General features: G+C 46.2%; 1 protein-coding gene across 1 annotated transcript in view; it reads left to right on the top strand.

Moving 5' to 3' along the window:
* LOC115206530 (2-phosphoxylose phosphatase 1) overlaps positions 1-10,748 on the top strand; it is a 29,334-nt gene extending 18,586 nt beyond the window's left edge. The window contains exons 4-6 of the mRNA XM_029773631.1: positions 3,190-3,316; positions 8,451-8,590; positions 8,705-10,748. Coding sequence (XP_029629491.1) covers positions 3,190-3,316; positions 8,451-8,590; positions 8,705-9,762 — 1,325 coding nt within the window. The 3' untranslated portion in view covers positions 9,763-10,748. The remainder of the gene's footprint in view (positions 1-3,189; positions 3,317-8,450; positions 8,591-8,704) is intronic.
* Positions 10,749-14,924: the final 4,176 nt, after the last annotated feature.

The raw sequence follows: 14,924 nt of genomic DNA, 5'->3' as shown, positions 1-14,924 counted from the left end.
GGGTCATGGTTAGAGGATAGAGAGGATAAAGGGTTATGGTTAGAGGATAGAGAGGATAAAGTGTCATGGTTAGAGGATAGAGAGGATGAAGGGTCATGGTTAGAGGATAGAGAGGATAAAGGGTCATGGTTAGAGGATAGAGAGGATGAAGGGCCATGGTTAGAGGATAGAGAGGATAAAGTGTCATGGTTAGAGGATAGAGAGGATAAAGTGTCATGGTTAGAGGATAGAGAGGATGAAGGGTCATGGTTAGAGGATAGAGAGGATGAGGGGTCATGGTTAGAGGATACAGAGGATGAAGGGTCATTGTTAGAGGATAGAGAGGATGAAGGGTCATGGTTAGAGTATAGAGAGGATAAAGGGTCATGGTTAGAGGATAGAGAGGATAAAGGGTCATGGTTAGAGGATAGAGAGGATGAAGGGTCATGGTTAGAGGATAGAGAGGATAAAGTGTCATGGTTAGAGGATAGAGAGGATGAGGGGTCATGGTTAGAGGATACAGAGGATGAAGGGTCATTGTTAGAGGATAGAGAGGATGAAGGGTCATGGTTAGAGGATAGAGAGGATGAAGGGTCATGGTTAGAGGATAGAGAGGATGAAGGGTCATGGTTAGAGGATAGAGAGGATGAAGGGTCATGGTTAGAGGATAGAGAGGATAAAGGGTCATGGTTAGAGGATAGAGAGGATAAAGTGTCATGGTTAGAGGATAGAGAGGATGAAGGGTCATGGTTAGAGGATAGAGAGGATGAAGGGTCATGGTTAGAGGATAGAGAGGATGAAGGGTCATGGTTAGAGGATAGAGAGGATAAAGGGTCATGGTTAGAGGATAGAGATGATAAAGGGTCTTGGTTAGAGGATAGAGAGGATGAAGGGTCATGGTTAGAGGATAGAGAGGATAAAGGGTCATGGTTAGAGGATAGAGAGGATAAAGGGTCATGGTTAGAGGATAGAGAGGATAAAGGTTCATGGTTAGAGGATAGAGAGGATAAAGTGTCATGGTTAGAGGATAGAGAGGATGAAGGGTCATGGTTAGAGGATAGAGAGGATGAAGGGTCATGGTTAGAGGATAAAGTGTCATGGTTAGAGGATAGAGAGGATAAAGGGTCATGGTTAGAGGATAGAGAGGATAAAGGTTCATGGTTAGAGGATAGAGAGGATAAAGTGTCATGGTTAGAGGATAGAGAGGATAAAGTGTCATGGTTAGAGGATAGAGAGGATGAAGGGTCATTGTTAGAGGATAGAGAGGATAAAGTGTCATGGTTAGAGGATAGAGAGGATGAAGGGTCATGGTTAGAGAGGATGAAGGGTCATGGTTAGAGGATAGAGAGGATGAAGGGTCATGGTTAGAGGATAGAGAGGATGAAGGGTCATGGTTAGAGGATAGAGAGGATGAAGGGTCATGGTTAGAGGATAGAGAGGATGAAGGGTCATGGTTAGAGGATAGAGAGGATAAAGGGTCATGGTTAGAGGATAGAGAGGATGAAGGGTCATGGTTAGAGGATAGAGAGGATGAAGGGTCATGGTTAGAGGATAGAGAGGATGAAGGGTCATGGTTAGAGGATAAAGTGTCATGGTTAGAGGATAGAGAGGATAAAGGGTCATGGTTAGAGGATAGAGAGGATGAGGGGTCATGGTTAGAGGATAAAGGGTCATGGTTAGAGGATAGAGAGGATGAAGGGTCTTGGTTAGAGGATAGAGAGGATGAAGGGTCATGGTTAGAGGATAGAGAGGATGAAGGGTCATGGTTAGAGGATAGAGAGGATAAAGGGTCATGGTTAGAGGATAGAGAGGATGAGGGGTCATGGTTAGAGGATAGAGAGGATAAAGGGTCATGGTTAGAGGATAGAGAGGATGAAGTGTCATGGTTAGAGGATAGAGAGGATGAAGGGTCATGGTTAGAGGATAGAGAGGATAAAGGGTCATGGTTAGAGGATAGAGAGGATGAAGGGTCATGGTTAGAGGATAGAGAGGATAAAGGGTCATGGTTAGAGGATAGAGAGGATGAAGGGTCATGGTTAGAGGATAGAGAGGATGAAGGGTCATGGTTAGAGGATAGAGAGGATGAAGGGTCATGGTTAGAGGATAGAGAGGATGAAGGGCCATGGTTAGAGGATAGAGAGGATAAAGGGTCATGGTTAGAGGATAGAGAGGATGACCGGTATGTAGAGGAGAGGGATGAAGGGTCATGGTTAGAGGATAGAGAGGATGAAGGGTCATGGTTAGAGGATAGAGAGGATGAAGGGTCATGGTTAGAGGATAGAGAGGATGAGGGGTCTTGGTTAGAGTATAGAGAGGATAAAGGGTCATGGTTAGAGGATAGAGAGGATGAAGGGTCATGGTTAGAGGATAGAGAGGATGAAGGGTCATGGTTAGAGGATAGAGAGGATGAAGGGTCATGGTTAGAGGATAGAGAGGATGAAGGGTCATGGTTAGAGGATAGAGAGGATGAGGGGTCTTGGTTAGAGGATAGAGAGGATGAAGGGTCATGGTTAGAGGATAGAGAGGATGAAGGGTCATGGTTAGAGGATAGAGAGGATGAAGGGTCATGGTTAGAGGATAGAGAGGATAAAGGGTCATGGTTAGAGGATAGAGAGGATAAAGGGTCATGGTTAGAGGATAGAGAGGATAAAGGTTCATGGTTAGAGGATAGAGAGGATAAAGGTTCATGGTTAGAGGATAGAGAGGATGAGGGGTCATGGTTAGAGGATAGAGAGGATAAAGGGTCATGGTTAGTTGATGGTGATGTTGATGATGATGATGGTGGTGATGGTGATGATGGTGATGATTTTAGTGATGTTGATGGTGGTGATGATGATGATTTTAGTGATGCTGGTGGTGATGATGATGGTGGTGGTGATGGTGGTGATGATGATGATGATGATGGGGATGATGATGGTGATGATGGTGTTGATGGTGATGGTGGTGATGATGATGATTTTAGTGATGATGGTGGTGGTGATGGTGATGATGATGATTTTGGTGATGATGGTGATGATGGTGGTGGTGATGGTGATGATGGTGGTGGTGATGATGGTGATGATGATGATGGTGGTGATGGTGATGATGATGGTGGTGGTAATGGTGATGATGGTGGTGGTGGTGATGGTGATGATGGTGGTGGTGATGGTGATGATGGTGATGGTGGTGATGATGGTGATGGTGAATATACATGGTTCTCTCCCCTCCCAGGACACAGCCCTGCGGACTACAAGCTGCTGTCTATCCAGGTGATGATTCGCCATGGCGACCGTTACCCCCTTTACGCCATCCCCAAAACCAAGCGGCCTGCCATCGACTGCACCCTGTCCCCAAAGAGGTGAGAGCAACGCCCACTGACTGAACATCCAACCAAACCAAGGGAATGATGATGCAACAAACAGTCTGGAGTTTCCTATTGTTCATTATTCATTCATTAAGGCCTTCTGTTAAATAAAGATGGCCTCCTGAATTAACTGAGTCTCTAGTGTAAATGTTAGCTATTCCCTCCAGCTCCACAGTTCCCATTAGATCATTGTGAATACAGGGCAGAAAAGCATGACACATAGACATATGATTCAGACACACTTCTCTCCTCAACAGATCTAGCTGGCAGGAACCATCCATAATAATCACATTTCTCTTGTCAACAGCTCATTCCCCCCCCAAAAAATGCAGTTTTGGCTGCATCAGAAAATGATACCACTTTGTCTTGTGAAATGAACCCTCTCCCCTCTCTTACCCCCTAGTATTTTCTAGTTAGCACATCAGTGAAAAACATAAGCAATAATTGCTATGAAGAAGAGGGGAATGTGAGAAGAGAATATGAGCTGTTGTTAGTTGAAGTGATTAGCTGTGGTTATGCAGTGTGGGATTTGGAGCTACAAGATGTTCAGTCTCACTGCTCCCTCTGGGATTGTCTGCTATGTAATTATCTGGAGTGTCAGGGAGGTCCTGCTTGGGGCCAGAGGTTTGCTTTCGCTGGTGCCCAGTCTCAGACCTAGGAGCATCGGAGTGGTCAGACTACACTGAGACACTCTCTCCTTATTTCAGTGTGACTATGTTGACTGTCTAACAGTCATTCTGTCTCTCCTTTTATCTGTCTCATTTTCTCCATCTTGTTTTCCCTCCATCTCTTTCTCTCTCTGGTAGACTGTCATTGTTATCATTATTGTGATGGGTGTGTTTACTGCATCTGTTTCCTGCTACTCTCTGATGCACACACACACACACACACACACACACACACACACACACACACACACACACACACACACACACACACACACACACACACACATTTTGATATTTGACATTTCTCTCTTTCGTGTTCTCTCATCTTCCCATATTATTTTCTCTCTGTGTATTACTGTCTTATTATCTGTTCACCTCCCCCTCTCATCCACCTGTCATCCTGTCTGTCATCCCACTGTTCAGCTCCCCCTCTCATCCACCTGTCATCCTGTCTGACATCCCACTGTTCACCTCCCCCTCTCATCCACCTGTCATCCTGTCTGTCATCCCACTGTCACCTCCCCCTCTCATCCACCTGTCATCCTGTCTGTCATCCCACTGTTCACCTCCCCCTCTCATCCACCTGTCATCCTGTCTGTCATCCCACTGTTCACCTCCCCCTCTCATCCACCTGTCATCCTGTCTGTCATCCCACTGTTCAGCTCCCCCTCTCATCCACCTGTCATCCTGTCTGTCATCCCACTGTTCACCTCCCCCTCTCATCCACCTGTCATCCCACTGTCACCTCCCCCTCTCATCCACTTGTCATCCTGTCTGTCATCCCACTGTCACCTCCCCCTCTCATCCACCTGTCATCCTGTCTGTCATCCCACTGTTCACCTCCCCCTCTCATCCACCTGTCATCCTGTCTGTCATCCCACTGTCACCTCCCCCTCTCATCCACCTGTCATCCTGTCTGTCATCCCACTGTCACCTCCCCTTCTCATCCACCTGTCATCCTGTCTGTCATCCCACTGTCACCTCCCCCTCTCATCCACCTGTCATCCTGTCTGTCATCCCACTGTCACCTCCCCCTCTCATCCACCTGTCATCCTGTCTGTCATCCCACTGTCACCTCCCCCTCTCATCCACCTGTCATCCTGTCTGACATCCCACTTTTCACCTCCCCTTCTCATCCACCTGTCATCCTGTCTGTCATCCCACTGTTCAGCTCCCCCTCTCATCTACCTGTCATCCTGTCTGTCATCCCACTGTTCACCTCCCCCTCTCATCCACCTGTCATCCTGTCTGTCATCCCACTGTCACCTCCCCTTCTCATTCACCTGTCATCCTGTCTGTCATCCCACTGTTCACCTCCCCCTCTCATCCACCTGTCATCCTGTCTGTCACCCCACTGTCACCTCCCCCTCTCATCCACCTGTCATCCTGTCTGTCATCCCACTGTTCACCTCCCCCTCTTATCCACCTGTCATCCTGTCTGTCACCCCACTGTTACCTCCCCCTCTCATCTACCTGTCATCCTGTCTGTCATCCCACTGTCACCTCCCCCTCTCATCCACCTGTCATCCTGTCTGTCATCCCACTGTCACCTCCCCCTCTCATCCACCTGTCATCCTGTCTGTCATCCCACTGTCACCTCCCCCTCTCATCCACCTGTCATCCTGTCTGTCATCCCACTGTCACCTCCCCCTCTCATCCACCTGTCATCCTGTCTGACATCCCACTTTTCACCTCCCCTTCTCATCCACCTGTCATCCTGTCTGTCATCCCACTGTTCAGCTCCCCCTCTCATCTACCTGTCATCCTGTCTGTCATCCCACTGTTCACCTCCCCCTCTCATCCACCTGTCATCCTGTCTGTCACCCCACTGTCACCTCCCCCTCTAATCCACCTGTCATCCTGTCTGTCATCCCACTGTTCACCTCCCCCTCTCATCCACCTGTCATCCTGTCTGTCACCCCACTGTTACCTCCCCCTCTCATCTACCTGTCATCCTGTCTGTCATCCCACTGTTCACCTCCCCCTCTCATCCATCTTTCATCCTGTCTGTCATCCCACTGCTCTGCTCTGTCTCTCATCCACCTGTCATCCTGTCTGTCATCCCACTCTCACCTCCCCCTCTCATCCACCTCCACCTGTCATCCTGTCTGTCATCCCACTGCTCTGCTCTGTCTCTCATCATGCAGATGGCAATTTCTGAAAATATATTATTTATAGAAAGGGAAGTCATTGCTGTGGCTCTTGCCTCAGTCAAAAGTGTGTGTGTGTGTGTGAGGGCACTGTCTACTTTGATTGGCACAACAGAGTGATCCCTGGTGACTTGCATAACCTTGGATCTTGGCATGTCATTCTGAACATATGGCCGATAAATTCCTCCCCATTTCTCTTTTTGGGATATCTTAGTCTCTGGCCATTTGCAAAATTCAACATGGGCATTTCATTCTGAGCTGATGGGTCTTGCAGAGGAAGAGTCAGTAATCTGAGTCATCTGTGGTCACTGGGCCTGCCCTTCACAGAGCTGAGAGGACTGGTGAATATGTCTGCTATGAAGCCAAACCTCCAACGTAATTACACATCTTCGCTAATGTGTGGCATGTCATAAGAAGGCATAACCTAAACCACATGAGCACTCAGGTATTCTGAGTTTGTATATATACTCTCTGCCTTTCTGTCTCTCTTCTTCCTCTTTTCCTCAGTGCTCCCCCCTCTCTCTCTCTCTCTCTCTCTCTCTCTCTCTCTCTCTTTCTCTCTGTCTCTCTGTGTGTGTGTGTGTGTGTGTGTGTGTGTGTGTGTGTGTGTGTGTGTGTGTGTGTGTGTGTGTGTGTGTGTGTGTGTGTGTGTGTGTGTGTGACTGGTCCAGTATTCAATGCCATCTGGCTCTCCACACTGACATTCCACGCCAAGTCAGAGCTGAAAGGGAGGGAGGAGAGAGAAACAGAGATGCAGGGCAAGACAGTCGAGCGTAGAGAGTGGGAAGAGAGAGAGGGTGAGACAGAGAGAGAGAAATAGAGAGTGAGACACAGAGAGAGAGAAATAGAAAGAGTGAGACATAGAGAGAGAGAAATAGAAAGAGTGAGACATAGAGAGAGAAAGCGAGAGTGTGACACAGAGAGAGAGAAAGCAAGAGTGTGAGACAGAGAGAGAGAGAGAAATAGAAAGAGTGAGAAATAGAGAGAGTGAGACATAGAGAGAGAGAAATAGAAAGAGTGAGAAATAGAGTGAGACATAGAGAGAGTGAGACATAGAGAGAGAGAAATAGAGAGAGTGAGACATAGAGAGAGCGAAAGTGAGAGTGTGAAACAGAGAGAGAGAAAGAGAGAGAAATAGAGAGAGTGAGACATAGAGAGAGTGAGACATAGAGAGAGAGAAATAGAGAGAGAGAGAGAAATAGAGAGAGTGAGAAATAGAGAGAGTGAGACATAGAGAGAGAGAGAAATAGAGAGAGTGAGAAATAGAGAGAGTGAGTCATAGAGAGAGTGAGACAGAGCAAGTGAGACATGGAGAGAGAGAGAAATAGAGAGAGTGAGGGATAGAGGGAGGGAGACTTGGGGAGGATGAGATGTGGCCCTCCTGAGAGAAGAGTTCAGTTTTGCTTGTGCTGCAATAGATGCACCAGAAGTGTGTGTTTGAGCAGGCTGTGTTGTCTCTGGGGCGTGTGTGGATTATGTGTGTGTGCTTGAGAGAGAGAGAAGAGAGAGAAACAGAGCGAGAGAAGAGAGGTAGAGAGAGAGAGGAGAGAGAGAGAGAGAAGAGAGAGAGAGAGAAGAGAGGTAGAGAGAGAGTGAAACGGAGAGAGAGAGAGAAGAGAGTGAGAGAGGAGAGAGAAACAGAGAGAGAAGAGAGAGAAAGAAGAGGTTTAGAGAGAGAGAAACAGAGAGAAAGAGAGAAGAGAGGTAGAGAGAGAGAGAAACGGAGAGAGAGAGAGAAGAGAGAAACAGAGAGAGAGAAGAAAGAGAAAGAAGAGAGGTTTAGAGAGAAACAGAGAGAGAGAGAAGAGAGGTAGAGAGAGAGAGAAACGGAGAGAGAGAGAGAGAAGAGAAAAACAGAGAGAGAAACAGAGAGAGAGAAGAGAGAGAAAGAAGAGAGGTTTAGAGAGAGAGAAACAGAGAGAGAGAGAGGCTATTTCTAAAGGTCTACAATCTGGGTCTGTTTTTATTTTGACCAGTGTGTAATTATGGGGGTCTATTCTGCACTAGCATATGGGTTATATGCAGGATCCTAGGGGGCAGATGGAGCGTGTGTCTGTGTGTGCGTGTGTGTGTGTCTGTGCGTGTGTGTCTGTGCGTGCGCGTGTGTCTGTGTGTGTGTGTGTCTGCGTGTGTGTGTGTCTGTGTGTGAGCGTGTGTCTGTGTGTGTGTGTGCATGTGTGTGTGTGAGTTGGCACTAGCATGCAGAGTCGACCCACTGTCTCGATCTGTCTGCGGTTTCTCCAGCTGGAAACTATTCACCCTCCTTAGCCTGCCTCCTGCATCTCTGTTCATCTCTCTCCCCCCTTCCAGGAAACCCTCCCACCCCCAGCTGAATTCTTTCATTGGTCACATGGCCCAGGGGGGGCGTGGCCGCTGGGAGGGGACTCTCAGCTCGTTGCCCCGCCTCCCTAACCACAGCACCTGTGAGATGGGTGAGCTCACTCAGACAGGTAACCAACCAATCAGTCACATTAAAAATGCGTGATGAACCAACCAGTCACCTTCCAGATGGACTGGGTTTAGATCTGAAGTGTTCAACCAATCTCTGTCTTCCCCGTCTTCAGGTGTGGTGCAGCACTTACGCAATGGCCAGCTCCTTCGCCTAGCCTACAAGCGTCACAAACTCCTCCCGCCCAATTGGTCGACCAAGCAGGTGTGGGTGGAGACTACGGGCAGGAGCCGCACCCTCCAGAGCGGGATGGCTCTTCTGTATGGGTTCCTGCCAGACTTTGACTGGAGCCGTCTGACAGTCCACCACCAGTGGAGCACGTTGTTCTGTGGCTCAGCCTGCGACTGTCCTGCTAGGAACCGTTATCTGGAGGAGGAGCAGAGGAGACAGTACCGCCTCAGAGCGGCAGACACTGAACTGGAGAGGACCTACGCAGACATGGCCCGTACGCTAGGTCTGCCCCCGCGCCAGCTCAGAGCTGCCAACCCTATAGACTCTCTGCTGTGCCACCTGTGCCACGGCCTGTCCTTCCCCTGTGTGGCAGCAGGAAGTGCTCTCAGCAGTGGGGGCTGTCTGACTCTGGCCCAGTTCGCTGTGATCCGGAGGCAGCAGTTAGAGGACGAGGTGGACAGGAGGAGGGTGGGACTGTATCGCCGCTACGCCGTGCTCGCCACGCACCCCTACCTCAACCGCACCGCCAATCGGATGGAGCGCTTCGCCAAGGCCAACGCTCCGGGTCGAAAACCCCGTGCTGGAGGAGAGGAGGCGTTCACCCTGTCCTCGGCTCACGACGTCACTGTTGCGCCATTACTAAGCGCCCTGGGCTTGGAGGATGCGCTCTTCCCGAGGTTTGCGGCGAGGGTTGTGTTTGAGTTGTGGAGGAGTCCGCCCGCAACGCAGGGACAACATAAGGGGCAAGGCCAGGGCCTGGTTAAGGCTGATTGGTTGAAAGGGGAGAGGTCAAAGGGTGGTAATTGGGGAAACATGTTTGTGAGGGTTCTGTACAACGGAGAGGATGTGACTTTCCATACCACCTTCTGTCGCTCACATGGCCGCAACGCCGCACAGCCGCTATGCCCCCTGGGTAACTTCCTGTCGTTCGTCAAGAAAGACATGTTCAATGTCCTCAACGCCACGTCCTACCACAACGCCTGCTACCGACGGACAGGCTGACTGACAGATGGAAGGATAGAGAGAGAAAAGGAGGAGGAGAAGAGAATTAGTCAGAGAAGGGGGGAGTTATAATTTAGCTGATTTTGGAATTTGTTAATAGCTCTTTTCCCACTTTGATGGTAGTGTCCTTTTGACATTTTCTAGTCACAAACATTCCTAGAAAGCATAAATGCTGATCATGCATATCACTGCAAAAATACATATTTTCACCAGCAAATTCCTATACACAAACACAACTCCCGGCATACTTTATACATACTCTTCATGCCTTCTTGATCAGATGTCTTTGTCGATAAAGTTTGACTTCTAAACTGACAGCCTTGTGGTGTCGACAATCACACCCGGATACTTAACTTGCAATTATACACATTTCAACATTGACCTTTCGACAATTTTTTTGTTTTTGAAAAGTTTGTAAGGAAAAGAGGTGGAAGGACTCAGACACTTTATTCACACATTCCTGCATTCCAACTGGGAATGTTGAGATTCCGCTTTTCCAAAATTCCTGCATTGAAAGGGGAACGTTGAAACTGGAAACACTAATGCTGGATTAGTTCATATTAAATGTAAAAACTGCCATTTATAATTTGTCTTGATATTGTCTGACATTTTGATTAAAATGGTGCTGGAGACCAATAGAATTAGGGTCAGTTTTGCTGTACAATTAATTTATTTTAGTTTACTCAACCACATACTTTAAGCTGAAGTAGATTTCAATGTTAAGAATGAAGTCAATCCAACAATTTACGCTCAATGTTTACTGAATGATACAAATATTCTGCACCTTAGTGAAGGCTAGTTGTTATGGCACTTACATTCCACTGCTGCTGTGAGATGGTAATAACAGTTCATACATATGTCATCAGTAATTGTAATTTCTGTGGACATTTTTTTTAATGATGCTCATCAGTTTGAATAATTCTCATTTTTACTATAAAGCACATTACACAGTGAGCCACGAAGGAATAAAACGTGTTTCCTCACAACTGTCTCTGTATTGTGTGAAAACATATGTTCTGAATTCCCCAAGTCTCATAGACTAGACATAGTAAACATAAATCCAGGACAAATCACTATGATATGTTAGGTTTGGTATGGTAACATGAGATAGAAGGTTACTTAGGCAACAACGAAAGGTGGATAGTTGGGCGTATAATGCAAATGTCCAGCAACCCAAAGGTTACGTGTTTGAATCTCATCACGGGCAACTTTGCAACTACTTACTACTTTTTAGCTACTTTGCTATTTAGGATGTTAGCTAACCCTTCTCCTAACCTTAACCCCTAACCCTAACGTTAGCATTAGCCGTCTAGATAACGTTAGCTGCAACAAATTGGAATTCATAACATTTTCAAGTATTGTGGTGGCAGCATCATGTTATGGGTATGCTTATAATTGGCAGGGACTGGGGAGTTTGTCAGGATCAAAAGTTAGAGTAAAACCCGCCTCAGTCTTCTGAAAACCTGATCCTGGGATGGAGTTGTATTTTTCAGCAAGACAATTACACAAATTGTAATGCCAAAGACACCAGGATGGCTTTCCAAGAGGTGTTGTGTGTTCCTGTGTGGTCTAGTCTCAGTCCTGACTTAAACTTGCCTGAAAATCACAGATAAGGTTTGAATATTGCTGTCCATCAATGATTTCCAACCAAATTTAATGAGCTTGAGCAATTTTTACAAAAATTGGTCCTCTACTCTGCCAATTAATCCACACATAAAACGGTCAACCGAATCGTTTCTAGTAATCTCTCCTCCTTCCAGGCTTTTTCTTCTCTTGACTTTATATTGCGATTGGCAATTTCATAAATTAGGTGCATTACTGCCACTGACCTCGTTCGTCTTTCAGTCACCCACGTGGGTATAACCAATGAGGAGATGGCACGTGGGTACCTGCTTCTATAAACCAATGAGGAGATGGGAGAGGCAGGACTTGCAGCGCGATCTGCGTCAGAAATAGAACTGATTTCTATTTTAGCCCTTGGCAACGCAGACGCTCGTGGGTGCGCACGAGCAGTGGGTGCAATAATTGAATAACAGATTTCTAAATTTATTTTGCATTGCTCGTGCACGCGACCCGAGCGGTGTAGTCAGCCTGTAAGAGTTGTGCAAAGTTGGTAGAATCTTAATGAAAATGTTTCACAGCTGTATTGGCTGCCAAAGGTGCTTCTACCAAGTATTAACTCAGGGGGTGTAGACTTATCCAATTATCCAAGTTTGTTTTACTTTGAAAATGTATAGGTTGTATAGATCAGTATGACAAAAAATATAATTTAACCCCTTTTTAGTTTACATTTTAAGGCAGTACAATGTGAAATATGTTCAAGAGGATGTAGACTTTATATAGCCACTAAGTAGAAATCAACATAGATTTTGAATATTGATATCCCTGCTCTCAACTGTCAGATAAGAAGGAAGGTATGCCCCCTGGTGGTGAGTAGCTATGTTAGGTAGATGCTGCTACAGCCACTGGGACTCAAGATCCTGAGGGCCAGTGTCTACACAGTGTCTACTCGTATTCAGCTCAATTTCGGTCATTGATGTCCAGTCTCCACAAGTCTTGGTCATATAGCAGATTACAATGCCATGATGAAACCATTAGTTATCGTAGTGCTTGACAACTTGAGTTGAGAAGCTCTTCTGTAATGCAACAGAGTTGCCTGTACCTCCTGAAATATCAAACAACTATTTCCACACAGAGAACACCATACTTGGCTATCATTGCATTTTAACATTATTAGGTGGAGATGGAGTGTCATTCCTCTGTAAACCAGTGTCTAGACCTGTCAACTCTGGACCTCCAAGCCACTTACACTGCTTTTTTAAGTTGTTCCTCTTTAATCAGGGACTGATTTAGACCTTGGACACCAGGTCTTTGCAATTCATTTTCAGGTAAAACAAAACCAGCAGGCTCCAGACCTCATAGGGTAAGAGTTGAATACCCCTGGTCTAGACCATAGGCTTAGATAGATAACTCTAGTGCCAACAAGCCTGTTTTAGCATGGGCAGCGCCACTTTGAAGAAGTCAACTGTGTGGGGCTTCCTAAGGGTTAAGGAAGGATCACATAATTCCCTCCAGGTCATCAGTAGGGATCAGCAGGTGGCAGTAAATCACCAACCTTGGCTTCCTACCTGTTCCAACAACACACTCCAGGTGGCAGTATGCACCCTTTCAGTTTGTTTACCAACTCATAGAAGTAGTAGAAGAAGAACAATTACTACTTCAAAATGGACATACATTTTGATGGTGCTGCCTGTGCTTTCAGAGATGCTATAATTGGAATGATACAAAGATGTGTTGTCTATCTAAGTCTATGGCCTCCCTAGACCCTTCAAACTCAACTGGACCTCGATGCCAGTTCTACTGCATTTTTTCATTGTTCCCCTCTAATCAGGGACTGGTTTAGACCTGGGACACCAGGTGTATGCAAATAAATATCAGGTAGAACAGAAAACCAGCAGGCTCCGGAACCTCGTAGGGCAAGAGTTGAACACCCCTGGTCTAGACACATTTTCATGGTCATGTACAACTCTAGCACTAGATGGCAGTATACCTTCACTAATGGCTGCCTGGACCGTGCCCCATCCACCAGAATCACAGGAATAGTTTGTCATGAGTACCGCAGGGCTTAACGCACAATCAATATATTTTCTGTATGTATACAAACTAAAGCGTTTACTCCCTAGCCCAGACCAGTAATGTGTCATCTCGATGAATAACATCCTCTGGCGATGACAAAACATCAATTCCACAGGCTCGTTTTCTAAACTGCCCTCGTAAACCTGTCCCACTATCCACTTCCAGAACTTGCAGAAAAATAACAATATTGACTGCAAAATGCAATAACATGGCAGGGTTGCCATCAACATCAACATAGGTTGTTTCTTGACAAAGCGGGGAATATGGAATGTAATGAATGCATTTTGCCCCTACCCTTCTAAAACAGCCAGATATTGTCTAAAGTAGTATGAATCATGAATGCGTTTGTTCTATTTATGAAATGTATTGACACTGATACTAACAACATTTTAGTTTTCACATCAATATAAATGTGTAGGAGTTGGATATAGAAGCTAATTGTCATCCTTAGTGCCGGGGCAGTAACATGATACACTCACTATCTGTCTTTTTGCTAGCCATTCCATTACATCACACATTAGTCATTGGACAAAGGTGTCATCTGTAGGGGGTCTGAACATTAACAGGCATCTCTTGAGGTTTTGGAAGCATAGGGATCTTATCTTTAGTATCAGCGAGAAATAAAACATTAAAAAGGTTCAATTGATACACACTTATATAGGGTTAGGGTTCCCACACTGCCATATCTCCATGTTACAGCATGTGTTTACTGAAAACAGACCAAAGTGGACTGCCTGTGGTAATTAGCTATCTGCGTCTCCGAACACCTGTTTGTAAACCGTAGAAGGACGCCACAAACATGTTGTCACTGAAAAATACTGTTAGCTGCAACTGTGTTAAAACCAGTTCAAAAAGTGTACAGTTATTTTGATGTGAAATGAAAGTAAAGGGATTTATGTTTCTAGAACCATACCGCAATTAAGAATCAATTCACGTTGGCTTCCAGAGCCAATTCACCTTTAAACAGAACATGGTCCTTAGACTAACGTTAGGCTCCTTTAGTCCATTATTGGGCTATATTTTTTCAAACAGCTTTTCTAGTATATCATTTCTATACTGTCTTGTTCACCTCTTCTCTTGGTCCTGCACTGACATCACTGTTATTGACTGTTATCTCCTCTCTTGACCAGGCTGTTTTCCTCTCACCCTGTCTGTTTCTCCCTACCCTCCAGCGTCTGTCTGATCCCCATACACTACCATACACTCTCTCTGATGTCATACTGTATATCAGGGCGAATCAGCAATTTCCTCCCACAACCCGAGAGCTCAAGCGGGTCTCGCTCAGTCTTTAATGTGTTGTACTGCCTGTGGCCACAACTAGCTCCGTCTCCTCTCTCTCTCTCTCTGTGTGTGTGTGTGTGTGTGTGTGTGTGTGTGTGTGTGTGCGTGCGTGCGCTCGCATGTCTGAACGCATGTTAGCTACTTGGCTTGTTTGTCGGAGACCACACCATTCCCACTTTACTCTTTAAACCACGCCAACACCTCCTGAATGTAGATGCCCAAACAAAGCTAGTGACCCTGAGTCA

The sequence above is a fragment of the Salmo trutta genome, chromosome 13 (assembly GCF_901001165.1).
Source record: "Salmo trutta chromosome 13, fSalTru1.1, whole genome shotgun sequence".
Taxonomy (NCBI): domain Eukaryota; kingdom Metazoa; phylum Chordata; class Actinopteri; order Salmoniformes; family Salmonidae; genus Salmo; species Salmo trutta.
Note: the sequence above shows the minus strand (reverse complement) of the source record. Positions and strands in the feature narration are given on the sequence as shown.